Here is a 17,049-nt window from a genome sequence, read left to right on the forward strand (position 1 = left end):
GGGGCCCAGGCATTAGTGCTTTTTGAAAGTTTCCCTGTGGGAAACTTAAATGTGCACTGTATATTAGACAATATTATTGGTTTAATGTTCAGTTTCTGTGGTGTTTTAATGGTTCTGTAGGTAGGTGGGAGGGAGATATGTGCTAAAATAGTATAAAGGATTGTGGTGTCTGCAACTGACTTTCAGAAAAAGAGAGAGTGTGTGTATGCACATGCACGTTCTTATTAGAGAAAAATCAAATATGATAATATGGTAAAAGTTTAACAATTAGTGAATGTAGGTGATTACTCTGGGGTTTTCAACATAGTCATCTTCAATTCTTCTGTAGTTTTGAAGTTTATAAAAATTGATTGGGAGGGAGGACTCCCCAAGTGATTGCAACATGCAGCCAGGACTGGGAACTTACACCCAAGGAGATATCCACTCTTTGTGGGGAGATCTATTGCTAAAATAATATAATGCTTTTCAAAATACATTGTTTGGATGGAGTTTCCTGGAGTTCGAGTGTTTGTCAAGCACAATATGCCTGTAATCTATTACAGCGAGTTGTCATTCAAAGGCTGGGGCTTGGGTCTGTGGGTTATTATGCTGGTCGTTCCTCTGTGCCCATATTGACTCTCTTCTGGGCATGAAGTCCTGAAAGGTCACGTACACCAGAGGACAGCCAAGGCAAGATGGGTGGAGCAGCCCCCAGCTCTTGGGAATTGGGACATTTGCCTGGACCTCCTTGATGATAGAGGCTACAAATGTTGAACCAATTACAGTCTGGAGATAAATGTGAGATTCATTATTCTTCTGACTTTCTTGGTCCCATTTGTTAGAAAACAGTGAGTTCTCTGCTCCTGATGGCACTTGGTACCTGAGAGGTTTTGAACAAAGACTTGCGAATTGAATGGTTACTTTGAAATGAATTTTTTTGAGGCTTTTAAAGGGACCTAGTTTCTGACACCAATTCACTGGTCATGGGACTTCGTTAGTGACACAAAGCAACAAAACATGATTCTGTGGACTAAAATTTACAAGATGACACTGCTTCGCTAAGTTAACAAGAAAGAAAAATGTTTTTTCTTTGTTTTTTGTTTTATTTTTTTTCAAGACGGAGTCTTGCTCTGTCACCCAGGTTGGAGTGCAGTGGCACAGTCTCGGCTCACTGCAACCTCTGCTTCCTGGGTTCAAGTGATTCTCCTGCCACAGCCTCCGGAGTAGCTGGGACTACAGGCATGCACCACCACACCTGACTAATTTTTTTGTAGTATTAGTAGGAAACAGGGTTTTGCCATGTTGATCAGGCTGGTCTTGAACTCCTGGCCTTAGGTGATTTGCCTGCCTTGGCCTCCTAAAGTGCAGGGATTATAGGCATGAGCCACCGTGCCCTGCCTAGAAAAATATTTTTGTTATTATTATTATTAGTAGTAGTAGTAGTATGTAGAAGGCAATGGTCAGATTTTTTAACGTTCACGCTTAGATGTGTATGTGGGAATTTAAAAAATGTTCACACAAACAACTCTTGAGTTTTTCACCTCTTAGAAAACCACCAGTCTAGGTGCTGGCCAGCACCTGTGCTGTCCTGCCCTGGGAGCCACAAGCCTAGGGGATTGGTGGAGAGTTATGCCACCACCGTTTGGTAATAGAAAGTAAATCAGAGAAGGGAGAGGAGATTTAGATACTTTCCTACCACATTTCTTCAGCATTGACATTCCTGTGTGTTTGTGTATGAAATATCAATATGTTAAAATTGTTTCTGATGATAAAATCAATATCAGTTCATTAGAATAGGAAAATGCAGAAACACATGTAGAAAAAAATGCCCCATAGCTGTACCGTCTGGTGACTTCTGGAAGACCAGGCTTAGTGGATGCCTGGGGTAGGGAATGGGGGCACATTGCTCAGGAGCTCTGATATTTAGCATTCATTGCTCTGTCTTCAGTGGGTGGTTAGGGAGCACCTGCGCTGAGCCGTTCCCAGGCCCCGCATGCACTTAGGGCACAAGAGGAGATGCGAACACCAGCTGCACCCAGCCCTGGTCTCCAGCAGAAAGGCTCTTCTTTCAGAAGCAGAGCGGAGGGATGCAACACAGACACACTGTTCCTCCCTCCTGTAAGATTCAACCCCACGTCCCTCTCCTCTGAAACTGTGAACCCATTAAGTCAGGCAGCAATGTGTAGGGGAAAGAGCGGGAGGCTTTGGGGGCAGAACAGTCCTGTGTTAGAATCTCGCTCTGTCTTGCACACGTTTGGTGGCTTTGGGGTGAGGCATATTGCCTCTTTGAGCCTCAGTGTTCTTATCTGTAAAATGGGAATCAAAGTAAGTAACTCCTCATGGGGGTGGGAGAATTTGGGGAGTTGTATATAAAGGGTCTAGCTGTTTACTAGCCACCTGGCACACAGTATGCACCTGATAATCACTGACTTTTTTTTTTTTTTTGGAGACAGAGTCTAGCTGAAGTGCAGTGGTGCAATCTCAGCTCACTGCAACCTCCACCTCCCAACGGATCCCGAGTAGCTGGGACTACAGGCACGTGCCACCATGCCTGGCTAATTTTTATATATATTTTTTTATATAGAGATGAGGTTTTGCCCTGTTGCCCAGGCTGGTCTCAAACTCCTAAGCTCAAGTGATCCTCCTGCCTCAGCCACCTAAAGTGCTGGGATTACAGGTGTGAGTCATCACACCTGGCCTTATCACTGGCTATTTATAGTAATGTAGGCAGGGGTTTAGTTGTATTTGTTTGTTCTTACCAGGCATTTAGGGCATGTTTTGGGGTGGATGAATGGGTGGCCGAGTGAGTGAGTGAGTGAATGAATGAATGAATGAATGACAGGAGAAAGTGGTGAGGATTTGCATATCAGGCTGTGCCGGGCCTGTTTGGAGAGCGGAGCAGCTGTCTGGCTTTTGGGGCGGGCGCTCCCCCAGCCGAGATGAGTGCTGCATGTTTCCCTGGGCTGGAGAAAAGCCATTTGGCTTCTTTTTTTGTCCCTTAAGGATGAGCTGTGTGGCCCAGACCCTTCCCTATCGGACGAGCTGACCTCCATCCTTAATGAGCTCACTCAGCTGAGCAAAAGCGAGCACTGCAAAGTGGCCCTCAGAGCCCGGCAGGTAGGGTTTCGAGGTGCGGTCCCCATGATGTGCGCTTCCCCCCACCCTCCTGTGTGGCCCCTACTGTGCTCAGCCCTCACCATGCAGGGTCCCACCACGCTGCCGGCCCGTGTCCGAGCCTCTGCCTTCTCCCCTGGGAGGTTGGCTCACACCAGCCCCCCGTCCCTCCCCCTGCAGATCCTGATTGCCTCCCACCTCCCCTCCTATGAGCTGCGGCACAACCAGGTGGAGTCCATTTTCCTGTCTGCCATTGACATGTACGGCCATCAGTTCTGCCCCGAGAACCTCAAGGTGAGCCCGTCTCCTTCCTTTCACCTTCTGCAGAGCACACACTGTGGCCCAGGTGGGGGCCGCTGGGGAAGCGGCTCCTCTTGCCCCTCCAGGTGCTCAGTGGGGTGCAGGGCACAGTCACAGATGCAGGCAGTTTAGCCCAACGTGGCCAGGGCTGCCCAAGGGGGCACCTGGGGAGACTCTAGGAGAGGTGGGCACGGAGCCCAGTCCTGCAGGAAGGACAGTGTGACAGCAGCGGGGGCTCACCTGGTGCAGTTTACAAACCTTAGCCATAATGGAGCATATCTGGAAGCTGTGAGCCCTCCCATGGCTGAGTGATGGCCTCATCTTCCCTGTTTCTGGACTCTGGCTCATTTACACGCTCTCAGGTACCCCCTCAGTGCCTGTTGGGAGACCTGTCCCAGGTGCCATCATCCCAGAGTTCTTCACTGTCAGCTCTCCCGTGATTAAACGGGAGGAACCCAGTGCACTGCAGGGCACTGATTGCTTTTAGTGGTCGAAGCATGACTTCTCCCTGTTTCTACCGCCCCCACTCATCAGACTGGTGATTAAAAAACTTACTCACTGACTGGGCGCAGATGGCTCATGCCTGTAATACCAGCACTCGGGAGGCCAAGACTGGAGGATCACTTGAGCCCAGGAATTTGAGGCCAGCCTGGGCAACATAGTGAGACCCTGTCTCTACAAAACATACAAACAAACAAACAAACAAAAAAAGAGCCAGGCATGTTGGTGCACGCTGTAGTCCCATCTACTCAAGAGGCTGAGGTGGGAGGATCACTTCAGGCTGGGAGTTTGAGGCTGCAGTGAGCTATGATCACACCACTGCACTCCAGCTTATCTCAAATAAACAAAAACAAAGAAAAACCTGAAACTTGTTTACATTTACTTTTCCTTGTTTCCCCTTTTCATTTCCCATAGAAGTTAATAATTTCAGAAACAACCATCTTCGACGTCCTGCCTGCTTTCTTCTATCACGCTAACAAAGTCGTGTGCATGGCATCCTTGGAGGTAAGTAGGAGAGGCCCAGAGAACAGCACTGACCGTGCCAGTTCTGCTGTTCACTTCCGCCACCATGCACCTGACCCTAGGCCACACGCCTTGTGAATGTGATCCTATCCTTTTCTATACAAGGTAGGTATGTTAATAGTCCCATCTTACAGAGGAAGGAACTGAGGCTCAGAGAGGTGAAGCGACTTATGCAACATCACACAGCTAGAAAGTGGCAGAACCAGGTTTTGCATTATTGGGTCTGTCTCATTCCAGATTCCATGCTAGTCACCACTGCTGTCTCATGTGTCATTCCAGCCTCTTCCAGGCAGGGCACATTAGATACTAATCCCTGAGAGCCAAGTCTGAGGCACCTCATCTAAACTTTCTGACTCACGTGCATTAAATACCTTTGAAAGACTTTTCTGCTTGGAACCGCCAGAGCTAGAGGAACCCAGGTGACAACTTAAGGTGAACCCCCTGCCCCCCAAGTGATGAGGTAGAAGGGCGTGGATGGTAGCAAAACCCAGATTAGAGCCAGGTGATCCAGGTGGTCTTACTCCTGGGAGCAACAATTCAGGTCTTCTTGAATTCAGGAACCAAGAGGTGGTGTGTTGGTTCCAGGAAATCGGAGTTTTAAATCAGCTCTTTTATTATGATTATTATTTTGAGACTCGCTCTGGTGCCTAGGGTGGAGTACAGTGGCACTATCTCAGCTCACTGCAGCCTCTGCCTCCCGGTTTCAAGTGATTCTCCTTCCTCAGCCTCCCCAGTAGCTGGGCCTACAGGGGTGCACCACCGCACCTGGCTAATTTTTGTATTGTTAGTAGAGACAGGGTTTTACCGTGTTGGCCAGGCAGGTCTGGAGCTCCTGACCTCAAGTGATCCGCCTGCCTCAGCCTCCCAGTAAATCTGCCCTTTTAGAATCCTTTTAAGAAAATATGAGATGATGTCTTGTGTTTTAAACATGGGCCTCTTACCTGGGACTGCTTTGCTGGCAGTAGTTTTTCCAATACTCTTTACCTTCTGAGCTCAGTCTCAGTCCCCTGTTGCCCCCACTTTCTCTTCTGCATCCTTGGGAGCCTGTGAGTCACACAGTGAGAAGGTTTACTGGGTCTTCATGGAGACCATCTTGGGCTTGTTAGCGTGTTACAGCCACAGGGTCTCCTGGGCCTGCAGCTTTTATCCTTCTATGGGTTTCACCTCTGGAAGAATCTTTCTCAGGCCTCGCTCTTTGTTTCTGACAGTGAGACCTAATACACCTCTTCTGTAGTTACTTTAAAAACAGTTTTTGTTTTGTTAGAGACAGGTCTTGCCATGTTGCCCAGGCTGGAGTTGAACTTCTAGGCTCAAGCAATCCTCCTGCCTCAGCCTCCCCAGTAGCTGGGACTATGGGTGCATGCCACCATGCTTGGCTTATAGTGACTTTTTAAAGTGCTAAATACTATTTGTGTCAATTAGAGATTTTTCTAGGATGCTTTTGGGGTTTTTTGTTGATTTGTTTTGTTTTTCCAACACGCCCAGCTAATTTTTGCAGGCGTGAGCCACTGTACCCGGCCTGCTAGAGATAGACCTTTTAGAGGTCATTTCTGGTACCCCTTCCCTGTAAGTGCCCTCAGCTTTTGAGGACACTCTGCAGTGCCCCCTAAGAGAACGTCCGTGTGCTTCTGCCTTGTCAGGTTTACGTGCGGAGGGGCTACATCGCCTATGAGTTAAACAGCCTGCAGCACCGGCAGCTCCCGGACGGCACCTGCGTGGTAGAATTCCAGTTCATGCTGCCCTCCTCCCACCCAAACCGGTATGGAATGAGACACACCCAGGGATGGCCTGTGTTTCTGTTCTCCCTGACCTCTGTCGTCCTGTCTCTGGAACGACCTGGCAAGTGTGTTTGGGCACGCTGCTGGGGAGACATCAGCGATAAGCGCTTCCCCTCTGGGAGCTCCCTGCAGTGCCATTTTTCTCCCCTCTAACATGGTGATAATGCAGAGCCCACCTCCTACACCTGCACTGTTCAGTACAGTAGCCATGTGTGCCTATTTACATTAACATGAATGCACATGCGCTGGGCATGCTGGCTCACGCCTGTAATCCCAGCACTTTGGGAGGCTGAGGCGGGCAGATCACTTGAGGTCAGGAGTTCCAGACCAACCTGGCCAATATAGTGAAACCCTGTCTCTACTAAAAATACAAAAATTAGCCGGGTGTGGTGGCACATGCCTGTAATCCCAGCTACTGGGGAGGCTGAGGCAGGAGGATCACTTGAACCGGGAGGTGGAGTGAGTCAGTGAGCTGACATTTCCCCACTGCACTCCAGCCCGGGTGAAGAAGCAAGACTCTGTCTCAAAAAAAGCAAAAAAAAAAAAAAAAAAAAAAAAAAAAAAGAGGCCAGGCGCAGTGACTCACACCTGTAATCCCAGCACTTTGGGAGGCCTAGGTGGGTGGATCACAAGGTCGGTAGTTCAAGACCAGCCTGGCCAACATGGTGAAACCCCATCTCTGCTGAAAAAAAAATACAAAAATTAGCCTGGTATGGTGACATGCACCCGTAATCCCAGCTACTCGGGAGGCTGAGGGAGAACTGCTTGAACCCGGGAGGCGGAGGTTGCAGTGAGCTGAGATTGTGCCACTGCACTCCAGCCTGGGTGACAGAACAAGAGTCCATCTCAAAAAAAAAAAAAAAAGAGAAAAAACAAAGAATGCAAATGAGCCAGCCATAGTAGCCCACACCTGTAATCCTAGCACTTCGGAGGGGTGAAAGGGGCAGATCAGGAACTTGAGGCCAGGAGTTCAACACCGGCCTGGCCACCTCGGTGAAACCCCATTTCTACTAAAAATATAAAAATTAGCCAGGCGTGGTGGCACACCCCTGTAATCCCAGGTTACTCAGGAGGCTGAGGGACGAGAATCGCTTAAACCTGGGAAGCAGAGGTTGCAGTGAGCCGAGATTGTGCCACTGCACTCCAGCCTGGGTGACAGAGCGAGACTCTATCTCAAAAAAAAAAAAAAAAAAAGAATTCAGCTTCTCAGTCATACCGTGTGGCTCATGACTGCCATATTATGTGATAGTGGAGTTCTAGAACATTCTGTCATAGTAGAAAGTTCTAGTGGACAGTGCCACCCAAGCCATTGGGAAGAGTCATGAGATAGGCACAGGTAGCATTTTAGACAGTGCCTGGCACAAAGCAAGTTGTTGACTGTGAGTGATCCCGGGGATGACCATGACTAACTCTGTTATTGCCATCTAGTGGCATGCCATTGGCCTGGGCACTCTGCTCAGCGCTCCCACACTCTTTTTTTTCTTTTCTTTTTTTTTTTGAGATGGACTCTCGCACTGTTGCCCAAGCTGGAGTGCAGTGGCACAATCTCAGCTCCCAGATTCAAGCGATTCTCCTGCCTCAGCCTCCCGAGTAGCTGGGACTACAGGCACGCACCACCATGCTTGGCTAATTTTTATATTTTTAGTAGGGATGGGGTTTCATCATGTTAGCCAGGCTGGTCTTGAACGCCTGACCTCAGGTGATCCATCTGCCTCTGCCTCCCAAAATGCTAGGATTATAGGCGTGAGCCATGGTGCCTAGTCCACACTCTTATTTTATTCAGTTCTTATCCTCTGTCAGCCAAAAATGTGTTCTCATCCTCGTTTTACAGATGGGGGCCCAGGGCCATCACCTGACCTAGGCTGAGCTGCTCGTACATGTGGAGTGGGAATTTGAGCCCAGGCCACACTCTCACCTCCAATTCCTTTCCACAGCCTTCAGCAGCCCTCTGAGCCAGGTGCGGAGGCACCCACACTGTCCTGTCTGTGCCCACTGTAGTCTGCTGTCCAAGAGCTGTAGTTCAGTAGATCCCCTCAGTGTTCTCACCTGAGAATATCTTTTTTTAAATTTTTTTGAGATGGAGTCTCACTCTGTCACCCAGGCTGGAGTGCAATGGCGCGATCTCAGCTCACTGCAGCCTCCGCCTGCTGGGTTCAAGCGATTCTCCTGTCTCAGCCTCCCAAGTAGCTGGGACCATAGACATGCACCACCAAGCCCCAATAGTTTTTTTTGTATTTTTAGTAGAGATGGGGTTTCACCGTGTTGACCAGGTTGGTCTGGAACTCCTGACCTCAAATGATCTGTGCACCTCGGCCTCCCAAAGTGATGGGATTACAGGCACCACCATGCCTGGCTCACCTAAGAATAGCAGATGTGTCTGAGTTCCTCACTCACAGTCTTTTTTTCAATCCATCTTGTTTCAGGACCCAAAGTATTAATGCCATTTAGGTCAGGTAGAGTGCGATACCTTCTCTTAAAGTAATTATGTCTCCCTGGGATTCAAAGCGTTCTCTCTCACGCTCCCTCGCCCCTCTGGTTTTGGTTCTTATGGGGGTGCCTAAGGCCTTGCCTATGGCTGCAGTGATGTCACTGTGATTTGGGAGTTCGGTTGATCAGATCTGTACAGGCAATAGGGTTCATGCTTTGGTGAAGCAGGGATTTTTCTGGCCTCTTGGGATTTTTAAGCTAACTTTCTTTTCCTGTTGGTTTTAAGAAGAAAGATGCTGCCATGTTTTGGATGAAGACAAGGGGGCTTCCCCAGGAGGCACTGCCTTTCCTAGTTATTTGTTTTTACCCTTCTAATTTCCAAAAATAGGATTGTGACATTTTACCCCATTGAGAGAAAGGGGACTGACTGCTTGCAGCCTGGGGTCATTCTGGGGATTTGGGGAGCAGTGGTGGTATAAGATATTTTGTAGCTGTCTACTCCTGAGAAGGAATTCTTTTCTCTTTTGATTTTTTTGTTTGGTTGTTTAGAGACAGAGTCTAAACAGGCTGGAGAGCGGTGGCATGATCATAGCTCACTGCAGCCTTGAACTCCTGGGCTCAAGTGATCCTCCCATCTCAGCTCCCTGTGTAGCTGGGACTACAGGCTTGCGCCACCGCACCTGGCTAATTCTTTAAAAATATTCTTTTTGCATAGATAGGGGTCTCATTATGTGGCCCGGGTTGGTCTTGAACTCCTGGATTCAAGTGATCCTCCTGCCTCAGCCTCCCAAAGTGCTGGGATTATAGGCGCAAGTCCCTGTGCCTGGCCTTCTCTTTTGATCTTATTGTCTCAGCAATTCAGCCCTGTTAGGAAGGGAAGGGCGGCTCTTCTGAGGGCTGTGGGTCATGCCTTGTGATCTACATGTATATCCAGGTTATCGGTTGTGATTTTCAGTATGGGCACAGGGTCCTTTTTTGACCCAGAGAGACATTGAGGACCCTGGGGATTCCTCGCCATCTAAGATTCTCACAATTGCTGTCAGTGCCAGAAATGTATTTTGGGCCTGTGAAGAGACCTTGCCTGTGGGTGCCCCCACCACCCAGCCCTTTGATGCCTCCGTAAAGAGCCATGAGGAATAAAGTCTACCCCCAAGACGGCCCAGCTTGGCCCTCAACACTTGTGTGTGTAGGGCCAGGCACGTGGTGCTTTAGGTCACCAAGACCCAAGGGAAGGTCAGGTGAGAGGTTGGCAGGGCTTTGTGCCAGCTGCAGCCTGGACCTCTGCGCTGGGTGGGAACTGGCTACATCCCCCTGCTATGGGGCTGCTGTCCTAGCTCTCCCCACTGTTGCCCTGCAGGAAACTGACCATCACAACCAGACGTCTCATTGTTTTTTTCCAGCAGAAGCAGGAAATCTACTTTTTTTTTTTTGACCTGAAGTCCTTCCATTTTTCAATAGGGACAGGTGGTTCATGTTAAATGAATACATGAATGCATGTTAATTCATGTATGTTATTAAAATGCTGCATGGCCCAAAGTCATTCTGTGAGCGGCATTCAGCCACACTGCCACTGCAAGTTTGTGACCCCTGGATTGAGCTGTCGGGGAGCAGAGGGGCCATGATCATGATTTCAGAGCACCCAACAGGAATGCACACACCTGTGTCAGGATCCCCAAAAGCACCCCCAGGTTCGATCATTGCCTAGAAGAACTCACAGGTCTCAGGACGTGGTCATGCTCATAGCACTGACTCATTAGGGGGCAAGGATACCGAGCGGTTAGCCAAGGCAGAAGGCATCAGGGTGAAGTCCAGAGGAAAGCAAGTGCGCTGCCAGGGTCCTCTCCCAGTGGACTCATGCAGGGCGCACTTCATTCCCCCAGCAAGGAGTTGTGACAACACAAGTGAAGGGTTGTCTTCCAGCTCTGCACCAGGGATTGGTGGCTGGTCACACCACCCTCTGCCCTGCATCAAAATCTCAGGCTTGCAGAAGAAAGCAGGTGTTCAGCATAAACCACACTGTTTGTGCAAACGGGTGAGGCGCAGTGAGCCACCCTTGTCACCTTCAGGGAATGATAGGAACCTTCCCCAAGTCCAAGTTCCCAGATGCCAGCCAAGGGCAAGCAGGTCTCCTTTCTCAGAAGAGCAGTGTGGGGCCTGCTGTGTTGACTTCCTGCACACCATATGATTACCTCTCCGGTAGCTGATTCCAAGGCCCAATTCTGACAACCTCAGGTGGCCCATTGAGGTTTGCTGCTGGTGAGCAGCCAGTTCTGGGAGCATCATCGTCTAAACTCCAGAAGGCTGCTGACTTTGTCTCAAGGACAAGTTTGATGGAGGGGAGGGATTAGAGGGAGCAGAGGACTGGAGTGTCTGTCAGGAACAACCTGACTCCCTCACCGGCTGCCTGGGGCTGGTGGATTTCTCCAGGAGAAATTGATGCTGGGAGTATTTCTTCTCTGTGGTCAAGTTCAGCACTTCGGGCTCCCCTTGGGACTGTGTTGGGACTGGACTCTCATGCATGCATCATTGATTCCTACATTTGTTGAGCTCTTACTCTTCACTAGGTCCTGAGGGATCAGATGAGACCTTCCTCAGGCCCCGGCCCCAGCCATTGTCTTATCCCCTGCCCATTTTAAGCCCCGCTTTGGAAGAGCTCTAAATCTGGTCCAGCTCACTGAAGCTTCAGGAGCAGGAACAGCTCGTAGCGTTGGGTCTGCAAGCAGCTGCCTCATCCCCCACTTGCCATCACCCTACAGGATGACCGTGCCCATCAGCATCCCCAACCCTGACCTGCTGAGGCACAGCACAGAGCTCTTCATGGACAGCGGCTTCTCCCCACTGTGCCAGCGCATGGGGGCCATGGTAGCCTTCAGGAGATTCGAGGACTTCACCAGGTACCCAGTGTGGCCCGGTCTCCCAAACACCCTGAGCATGGGGGCTGGGCAGGCTTCCCTTGAATCCCCCCAACCATTCACTGGACAGATGGGGTGGGAGAGACCCAGACACATGGCACAGCGCGTCAATAACAACAGAATAATAATAGCATCGTAGCCAAGAGTGTGAGCCTGCATGTCAGCTTGCTGGTTTGAATTCTGGCTCTGTGCTTTCTAACTGAGAGACTGAGCAAAATATTTAACCTCTCTATACCTTCGCTTTCTCATCTGTAAAATGGGAATGATAAAGGACCCACTTCACAGGGACGCCATGAGGATTAAATGAGAGAATATGTGTGAAATAACATATTTAAAGTAGAATTGGTATGCAGATAGAATAGTGACTAAATGTTAGCTCTCGATAGTTACTGTACTGGTCTGTTTTCAGCCCTTCACCATGTGTTTTGCTTTGTGCTTGGAGTATCTTGTGGAATTTTCACAACAGCCTCATGAGTCATTGGGATTACTCTTATTATCTTTCTTTGACTCAGGGGTGAGATGAGGTTTCTAGGATCTCCCAGCCAGTAAAAATGGGAGCCAAGAGTTAATCCAAGCCCAGCTGATGCCCGAAAGCGTTGGAATCCTTCCCTGTATTCCTGATCACAGATCACTTAGTTTCATTCTTCCGTTTTGGGAAGGACCCCCTCACGGGTGCTTTGGACAAAGTAGACGGGAACCTCCTGAGCTCTGGAGAGTTGGATAAGATCAAAGGGTGTTGGCTGGGAAACTGGGAGGGGCTGGCGCTCCCTGCTGCCTGGCTTGGAAGCTTGACCTCATCCCCATGGGTCAGCAGCCCCTCAGCCCTCCCTCTCTACCCGCACCCCCAGAAATTTTGATGAAGTCATCTCTTGCTTCGCCAACGTGCCCAAAGACACCCCCCTCTTCAGCGAGGCCCGCACCTCCCTGTACTCCGAGGATGACTGCAAGGTAAGCGTCTAAGCCTGGGGAGCAACCTAGGGAGCGGGTGGGCCGTGGCCCCCAGGCTTTCCAGCCCTACCCCTTGCTTCTCCCTCTCAGAGCCTCAGAGAAGACCCCATCCACATTCTGAATGTGTCCATCCAGTGTGCAGACCACCTGGAGGATGAGGCACTGGTGCCGATTTTACAGACGTTCGTACAGTCCAAGGTACTCTGGGCAAGGCTCTGGTTTTGGTGGGGGTTCTTGGAGAAGGAGGAGGGGCTAGGCTCGTTGAGGCGGCCCCTGGGGAGGCAGACCTGCTGAGCACTTCAGAGCCACAGACCTGGCTTCCCACTCTAGCTCTGCTCGCCTCATAGCTGGCGACCTTGGGCAGATGTGGCTGAACGTGGGGGGAGCATTTCTCTCACTCATGGTGTTGCAGTGATTCGATGACAAGGTATATTCACGACTTAGCCAGTCCCAGGTACAGAGGGCACACCCAATAAATAGTTGGGAGATTTTCTGGGCATGTTTTTGTTGGAATAATCCAGAAAATGGCAGTTTTAAAATGGCTACTTAGATCGATGACCAAGTGTGCCAATAACAGCAGGTTGCTCTGTAAGCCTGTGGTATTCCAGCCTGGGGGACAGAGCAAGACCCTGTCTCAAAAAAAATTATATATATTTACAATATACAATGTGATATTTTTAAATTATCTTTTAAATAACAGCTTTATTGAGACATCATTGACATACTACACAATTCACCCATTTAAAGTGTGCAATGTTCAGCCATAAAAAGGAATGAGATCATGTCCTTTGCAGGGACATGGATGAAGCTGGAAGCCATCATCCTCAGCAAACTAGCACAGGAACAGAAAACCAAATACTAAATGTTCTCACCTGTAAGTGGGAGCTGAACACTGAGAACACATGGGCACAGGGAGGGGAACATCACACACCAGAGCCTGTCATGGGGTGGGGGGCGAGGGGAGGGAACTCAGAGGACAGGTCAGTAGGTGTGGCAAACCACCATGGCACATAGATACCTGTGTAACAAGCCTGCACGTTCTGCACATGTGTCCCGTTTTTTTTTTTTTTTTTAAGAAGAAATAAGAAAAAAAGTGTACAATTTAGTATATTTTTAGTATATTCACCAGGTTGCACAACCATCACCAGAATCAATTTTAGGACATTCTTATCACTCCATAGAAAAACCCTGTACCTGTTAGCAGTCACTCCCCTCTGTCCCCGACCCAAAACCCTCTCCCCACCACAGCCCCAGGCAACCACTCATCTACTTTCTGTCTCTGTAGATTTGCCTCTTCTGGACGTTTCATATAAATGGAATCAGACCACAGGAGGTCTCTTATGATTGACATCTTCCACTTAGCATAATGTTTACCAGTTCATCTGTGTGGTAACATGCAGCAATACTTCAGTTCTTTTTATGGCCAAATAATATTCCGTTGTGTCTTTGGTTTTTAATGCAGAAAAATATCCTTGTGGATTACGGACTCCGACGAATCACATTCCTGATTGCCCAAGAGGTTAGTTCACAGTTCATCCCTGTGAGTCTTTTCCATTCTCCAAGCCTTGGTGTGTGCCATTTATTTGATATTTATTTTGTAGATTTGGGTGAAAGAGATCAATCATTAGAAAACAGAAGGATTTCCAAATGATTCATTCTAGAAGTGAATGTAATCATTTACAATCACTAAATAAGTATGTAAATATTTCAATGCATCTTGCTTGATTTAATTGTCTTGTGTGTGGATTTCTTTTTGCAGAAAGAATTTCCCAAGTTTTTCACATTCAGAGCAAGAGATGAGGTATGGCCAAAAGTAATGATGTTTTCTCTTCTCTGGCATCTTTTTTAATTTTTTAAGCGATGGGATGGGGCCCGGGCATGGTGGCTGATGCCCATAATCCTAGCACTTTGGGAGGCTGAGGCAGGAGGTTTGCTTGAGCTCAGGAGTTCTAGACCAGCCTGGGTTACATAGTGAGACCCTGTTTCTACAAAAACATTAAAAAATCAGGCCGGGCGCGGTGGCTCAAGCCTGTAATCCCAGCACTTTGGGAGGCCGAGACGGGCGGATCATGAGGTCAGGAGATCGAGACCATCCTGGCTAACACAGTGAAACCCCGTCTCTACTAAAAAATACAAAAAAAAAAACTAGCCGGGCGAAGTGGCGGGCGCCTGTAGTCCCAGCTACTCGGGAGGCTGAGGCAGGAGAATGGCATAAACCCGGGAGGCGGAGCTTGCAGTGAGCTGAGATCCGGCCACTGCACTCCAGTCTGGGCGACAGAGCGAGACTCCCTCTCAAAAAAAAAAAAAAAAAAAAAAAAAAAAAATCAGCCTGGCATTGTGGTGCAAGCCTGTGGTCCCAGCTACTTGGGAGGCTGAGGTGGGAGGATTGCTTGAACCTGGGAAGTTGAGGTTTCAGTGAGCCAAGATGATGCCATTGCACTCCAGCCTGGGTGACAGAGTGAGACTCTGTCTCAAAAAAAAAAAGAAAAGAAAAAAAAAGAGATAGGGTCTCACTATGTTGCCCAGGCTGGACTCAAACTTATAGGCTCAAGTGATCCTCTTGCTTCAGCCTCCCAAGTAGCTGGGACTATAGGCACATGCCACTGTGCCTCCCAGCTCCCTGGCATCTTTGATATTCATGAAGAATAAAGTCTGCAGTCCTTCAGGCATCCCCATATTCAAGAATGTAGCAACTTTTGTGTAGACTGCAGTCTTCCTCTGGGATTGTATTTCCACTGAGAGCCCTCTGTTCCCTGCATGGCCCTCAGACCTGAGAATCTTGCCCTTTTAGCCTCACTACAGGTTTCTGTCTTGCTTGAATAATTTCAGTACTTGCTGATGTACTCAGTAAGACATTTTTTTCCAAACTCTTTTTCTTATGCTCTTCTGGAACAGTGGTTGGCAAACTCTCTTGCAGACCAGCTAGCTGCCTGTTTTTACAAACAAAGTTTTATTGGAACATGGCCACACCCATTTGATTCCACATTGTCTGCTCTGGCTTTCACTCTAACAGTAGCAGAATTGAGTAGTTGTGACAGAGCCCGTATGATCCATCAGCTTAAAACATTTACTCTCTGGCCATTTAAGAAAATGTTCACCAATCCCTGTTGCAGAACAGGTAGGTTTATTCCCAGCACTGATTCAAGACCCCACCAAATTCAGCATTTTGCATTTTAATTTATCCAAAGCTTTATTTTTCTAGCTAAGACCCATCCTTTTCTTAAAGTCTTCATTTTTTTTTTCAGTTTAGTTTCCAGTACTGTCAGTTGTTTTCTTTTTGGAAACCAATTTCCACCAAGAAACCAGGGGTTAGTGGCTTCACAAGAATTGCCACAGGCTGTGACAGATGGAGAACAGCCTGGTCACGCTGGCAGGTGATACGGACTAGCTAGGCTCCCTCAGGAGCCAGCGCTGCACCCAGCACACCAGGCTTGCAGTGCCTGTAGTTCTCCTCAGATCTTAGCAAAACCCCAAATATCTGGAGCCCTGGGCGCAGCTTACAATTAAGGGACATCATGAATGCTGCATTCCTGAATGCCAAACCCATGGACACCAGGGGTCTGCAGAGTAGGGCGTGGACCAAGCAGACACGCAGCTCCAATGTCAAACTGTGTATGTGTGTCTGTCTTCTCTCTCTGGTCCGCCTACAGTTTGCAGAAGATCGCATTTACCGTCACTTGGAGCCTGCCCTGGCCTTCCAACTGGAGCTCAGCCGGATGCGTAACTTCGATCTGACCGCCGTGCCCTGTGCCAACCACAAGATGCACCTTTACCTGGGTGCTGCCAAGGTGAAGGAAGGGGCGGAAGTGACGGACCATAGGTTCTTCATCCGCGCCATCATCAGGCACTCAGACCTGATTACAAAGGTAAGACGTCGCAGACCATTTCTTCCTCTCTCAGAACCTGGCCCTCCCTTCCTTACACTCCTGCTCTGTGCTGGGGCCTGGGCTGCACACTGGGGATGCAGAGTACACCAGACACCCAGGGTCCTGCCCTTGTGATGTTCCAGTCCAGGGCAGGAGGCGGACAGCAAAGTGGCCTGTGATCACGTCCAGGCTGGTGGCACTTGGATCTGTTTCTTGTATTATGTGGATCTCTGTGCATGAGAAGAAAATTTCAGGATAGAAAAATACTGGTGTGTGCAGGGAATTTCTTATATTTTCCAACTGAGTGATCATTTTCCATTGTTTCTTGCATTTAGAAAACTAATTCATGGCTGGGCACAGTGGCCCATGCCTGTAATCTCAGTACTTTGGGAGGCTGAGGTGGGTGGATCACCTGAGGTCAGGAGTTCAAAACCAGCCTGGCCAACATGGTGAAACCCCGTGTCTACTAAAAATACAAAAATTACCTGGGCATGGTGGCATACACCTGTAATTCCAGCTACTCGGGAGGCTGAGGCATGAGAATTGCTTGAACCCGGGAGGTGGAGGTGGCAGTGAGCTGAGATGGAGCCACTGTACTTCAGCCTGGGGGATACAGCGAGATCCTCTCACAAAAAAAAAAAAAAAAAAAAGAAAAAAAAGAAAGAAAGAAAGAAAGAAAGAAAGAAAGAAAGAAAAAGAAAG

The 17,049-nt window shown here is 48.8% G+C and overlaps 1 protein-coding gene across 3 annotated transcripts in view; it reads left to right on the forward strand.

The window, feature by feature from the left end:
- The window catches only part of ACACB (acetyl-CoA carboxylase beta), a 162,990-nt gene that overhangs the window by 112,081 nt on the left and 33,860 nt on the right, over positions 1-17,049 (forward strand). For all 3 annotated transcript variants that reach the window (XM_050749626.1, XM_050749628.1, XM_050749627.1), the window contains 10 exons: positions 2,983-3,096; positions 3,274-3,387; positions 4,309-4,398; positions 6,057-6,175; positions 11,378-11,515; positions 12,382-12,481; positions 12,572-12,679; positions 13,944-14,000; positions 14,241-14,282; positions 16,132-16,347. In XM_050749626.1, the coding sequence (XP_050605583.1) occupies positions 2,983-3,096; positions 3,274-3,387; positions 4,309-4,398; positions 6,057-6,175; positions 11,378-11,515; positions 12,382-12,481; positions 12,572-12,679; positions 13,944-14,000; positions 14,241-14,282; positions 16,132-16,347 (1,098 nt within the window). The remainder of the gene's footprint in view (positions 1-2,982; positions 3,097-3,273; positions 3,388-4,308; positions 4,399-6,056; positions 6,176-11,377; positions 11,516-12,381; positions 12,482-12,571; positions 12,680-13,943; positions 14,001-14,240; positions 14,283-16,131; positions 16,348-17,049) is intronic.

The sequence above is a fragment of the Macaca thibetana genome, chromosome 11 (assembly GCF_024542745.1).
Source record: "Macaca thibetana thibetana isolate TM-01 chromosome 11, ASM2454274v1, whole genome shotgun sequence".
NCBI lineage: Eukaryota > Metazoa > Chordata > Mammalia > Primates > Cercopithecidae > Macaca > Macaca thibetana.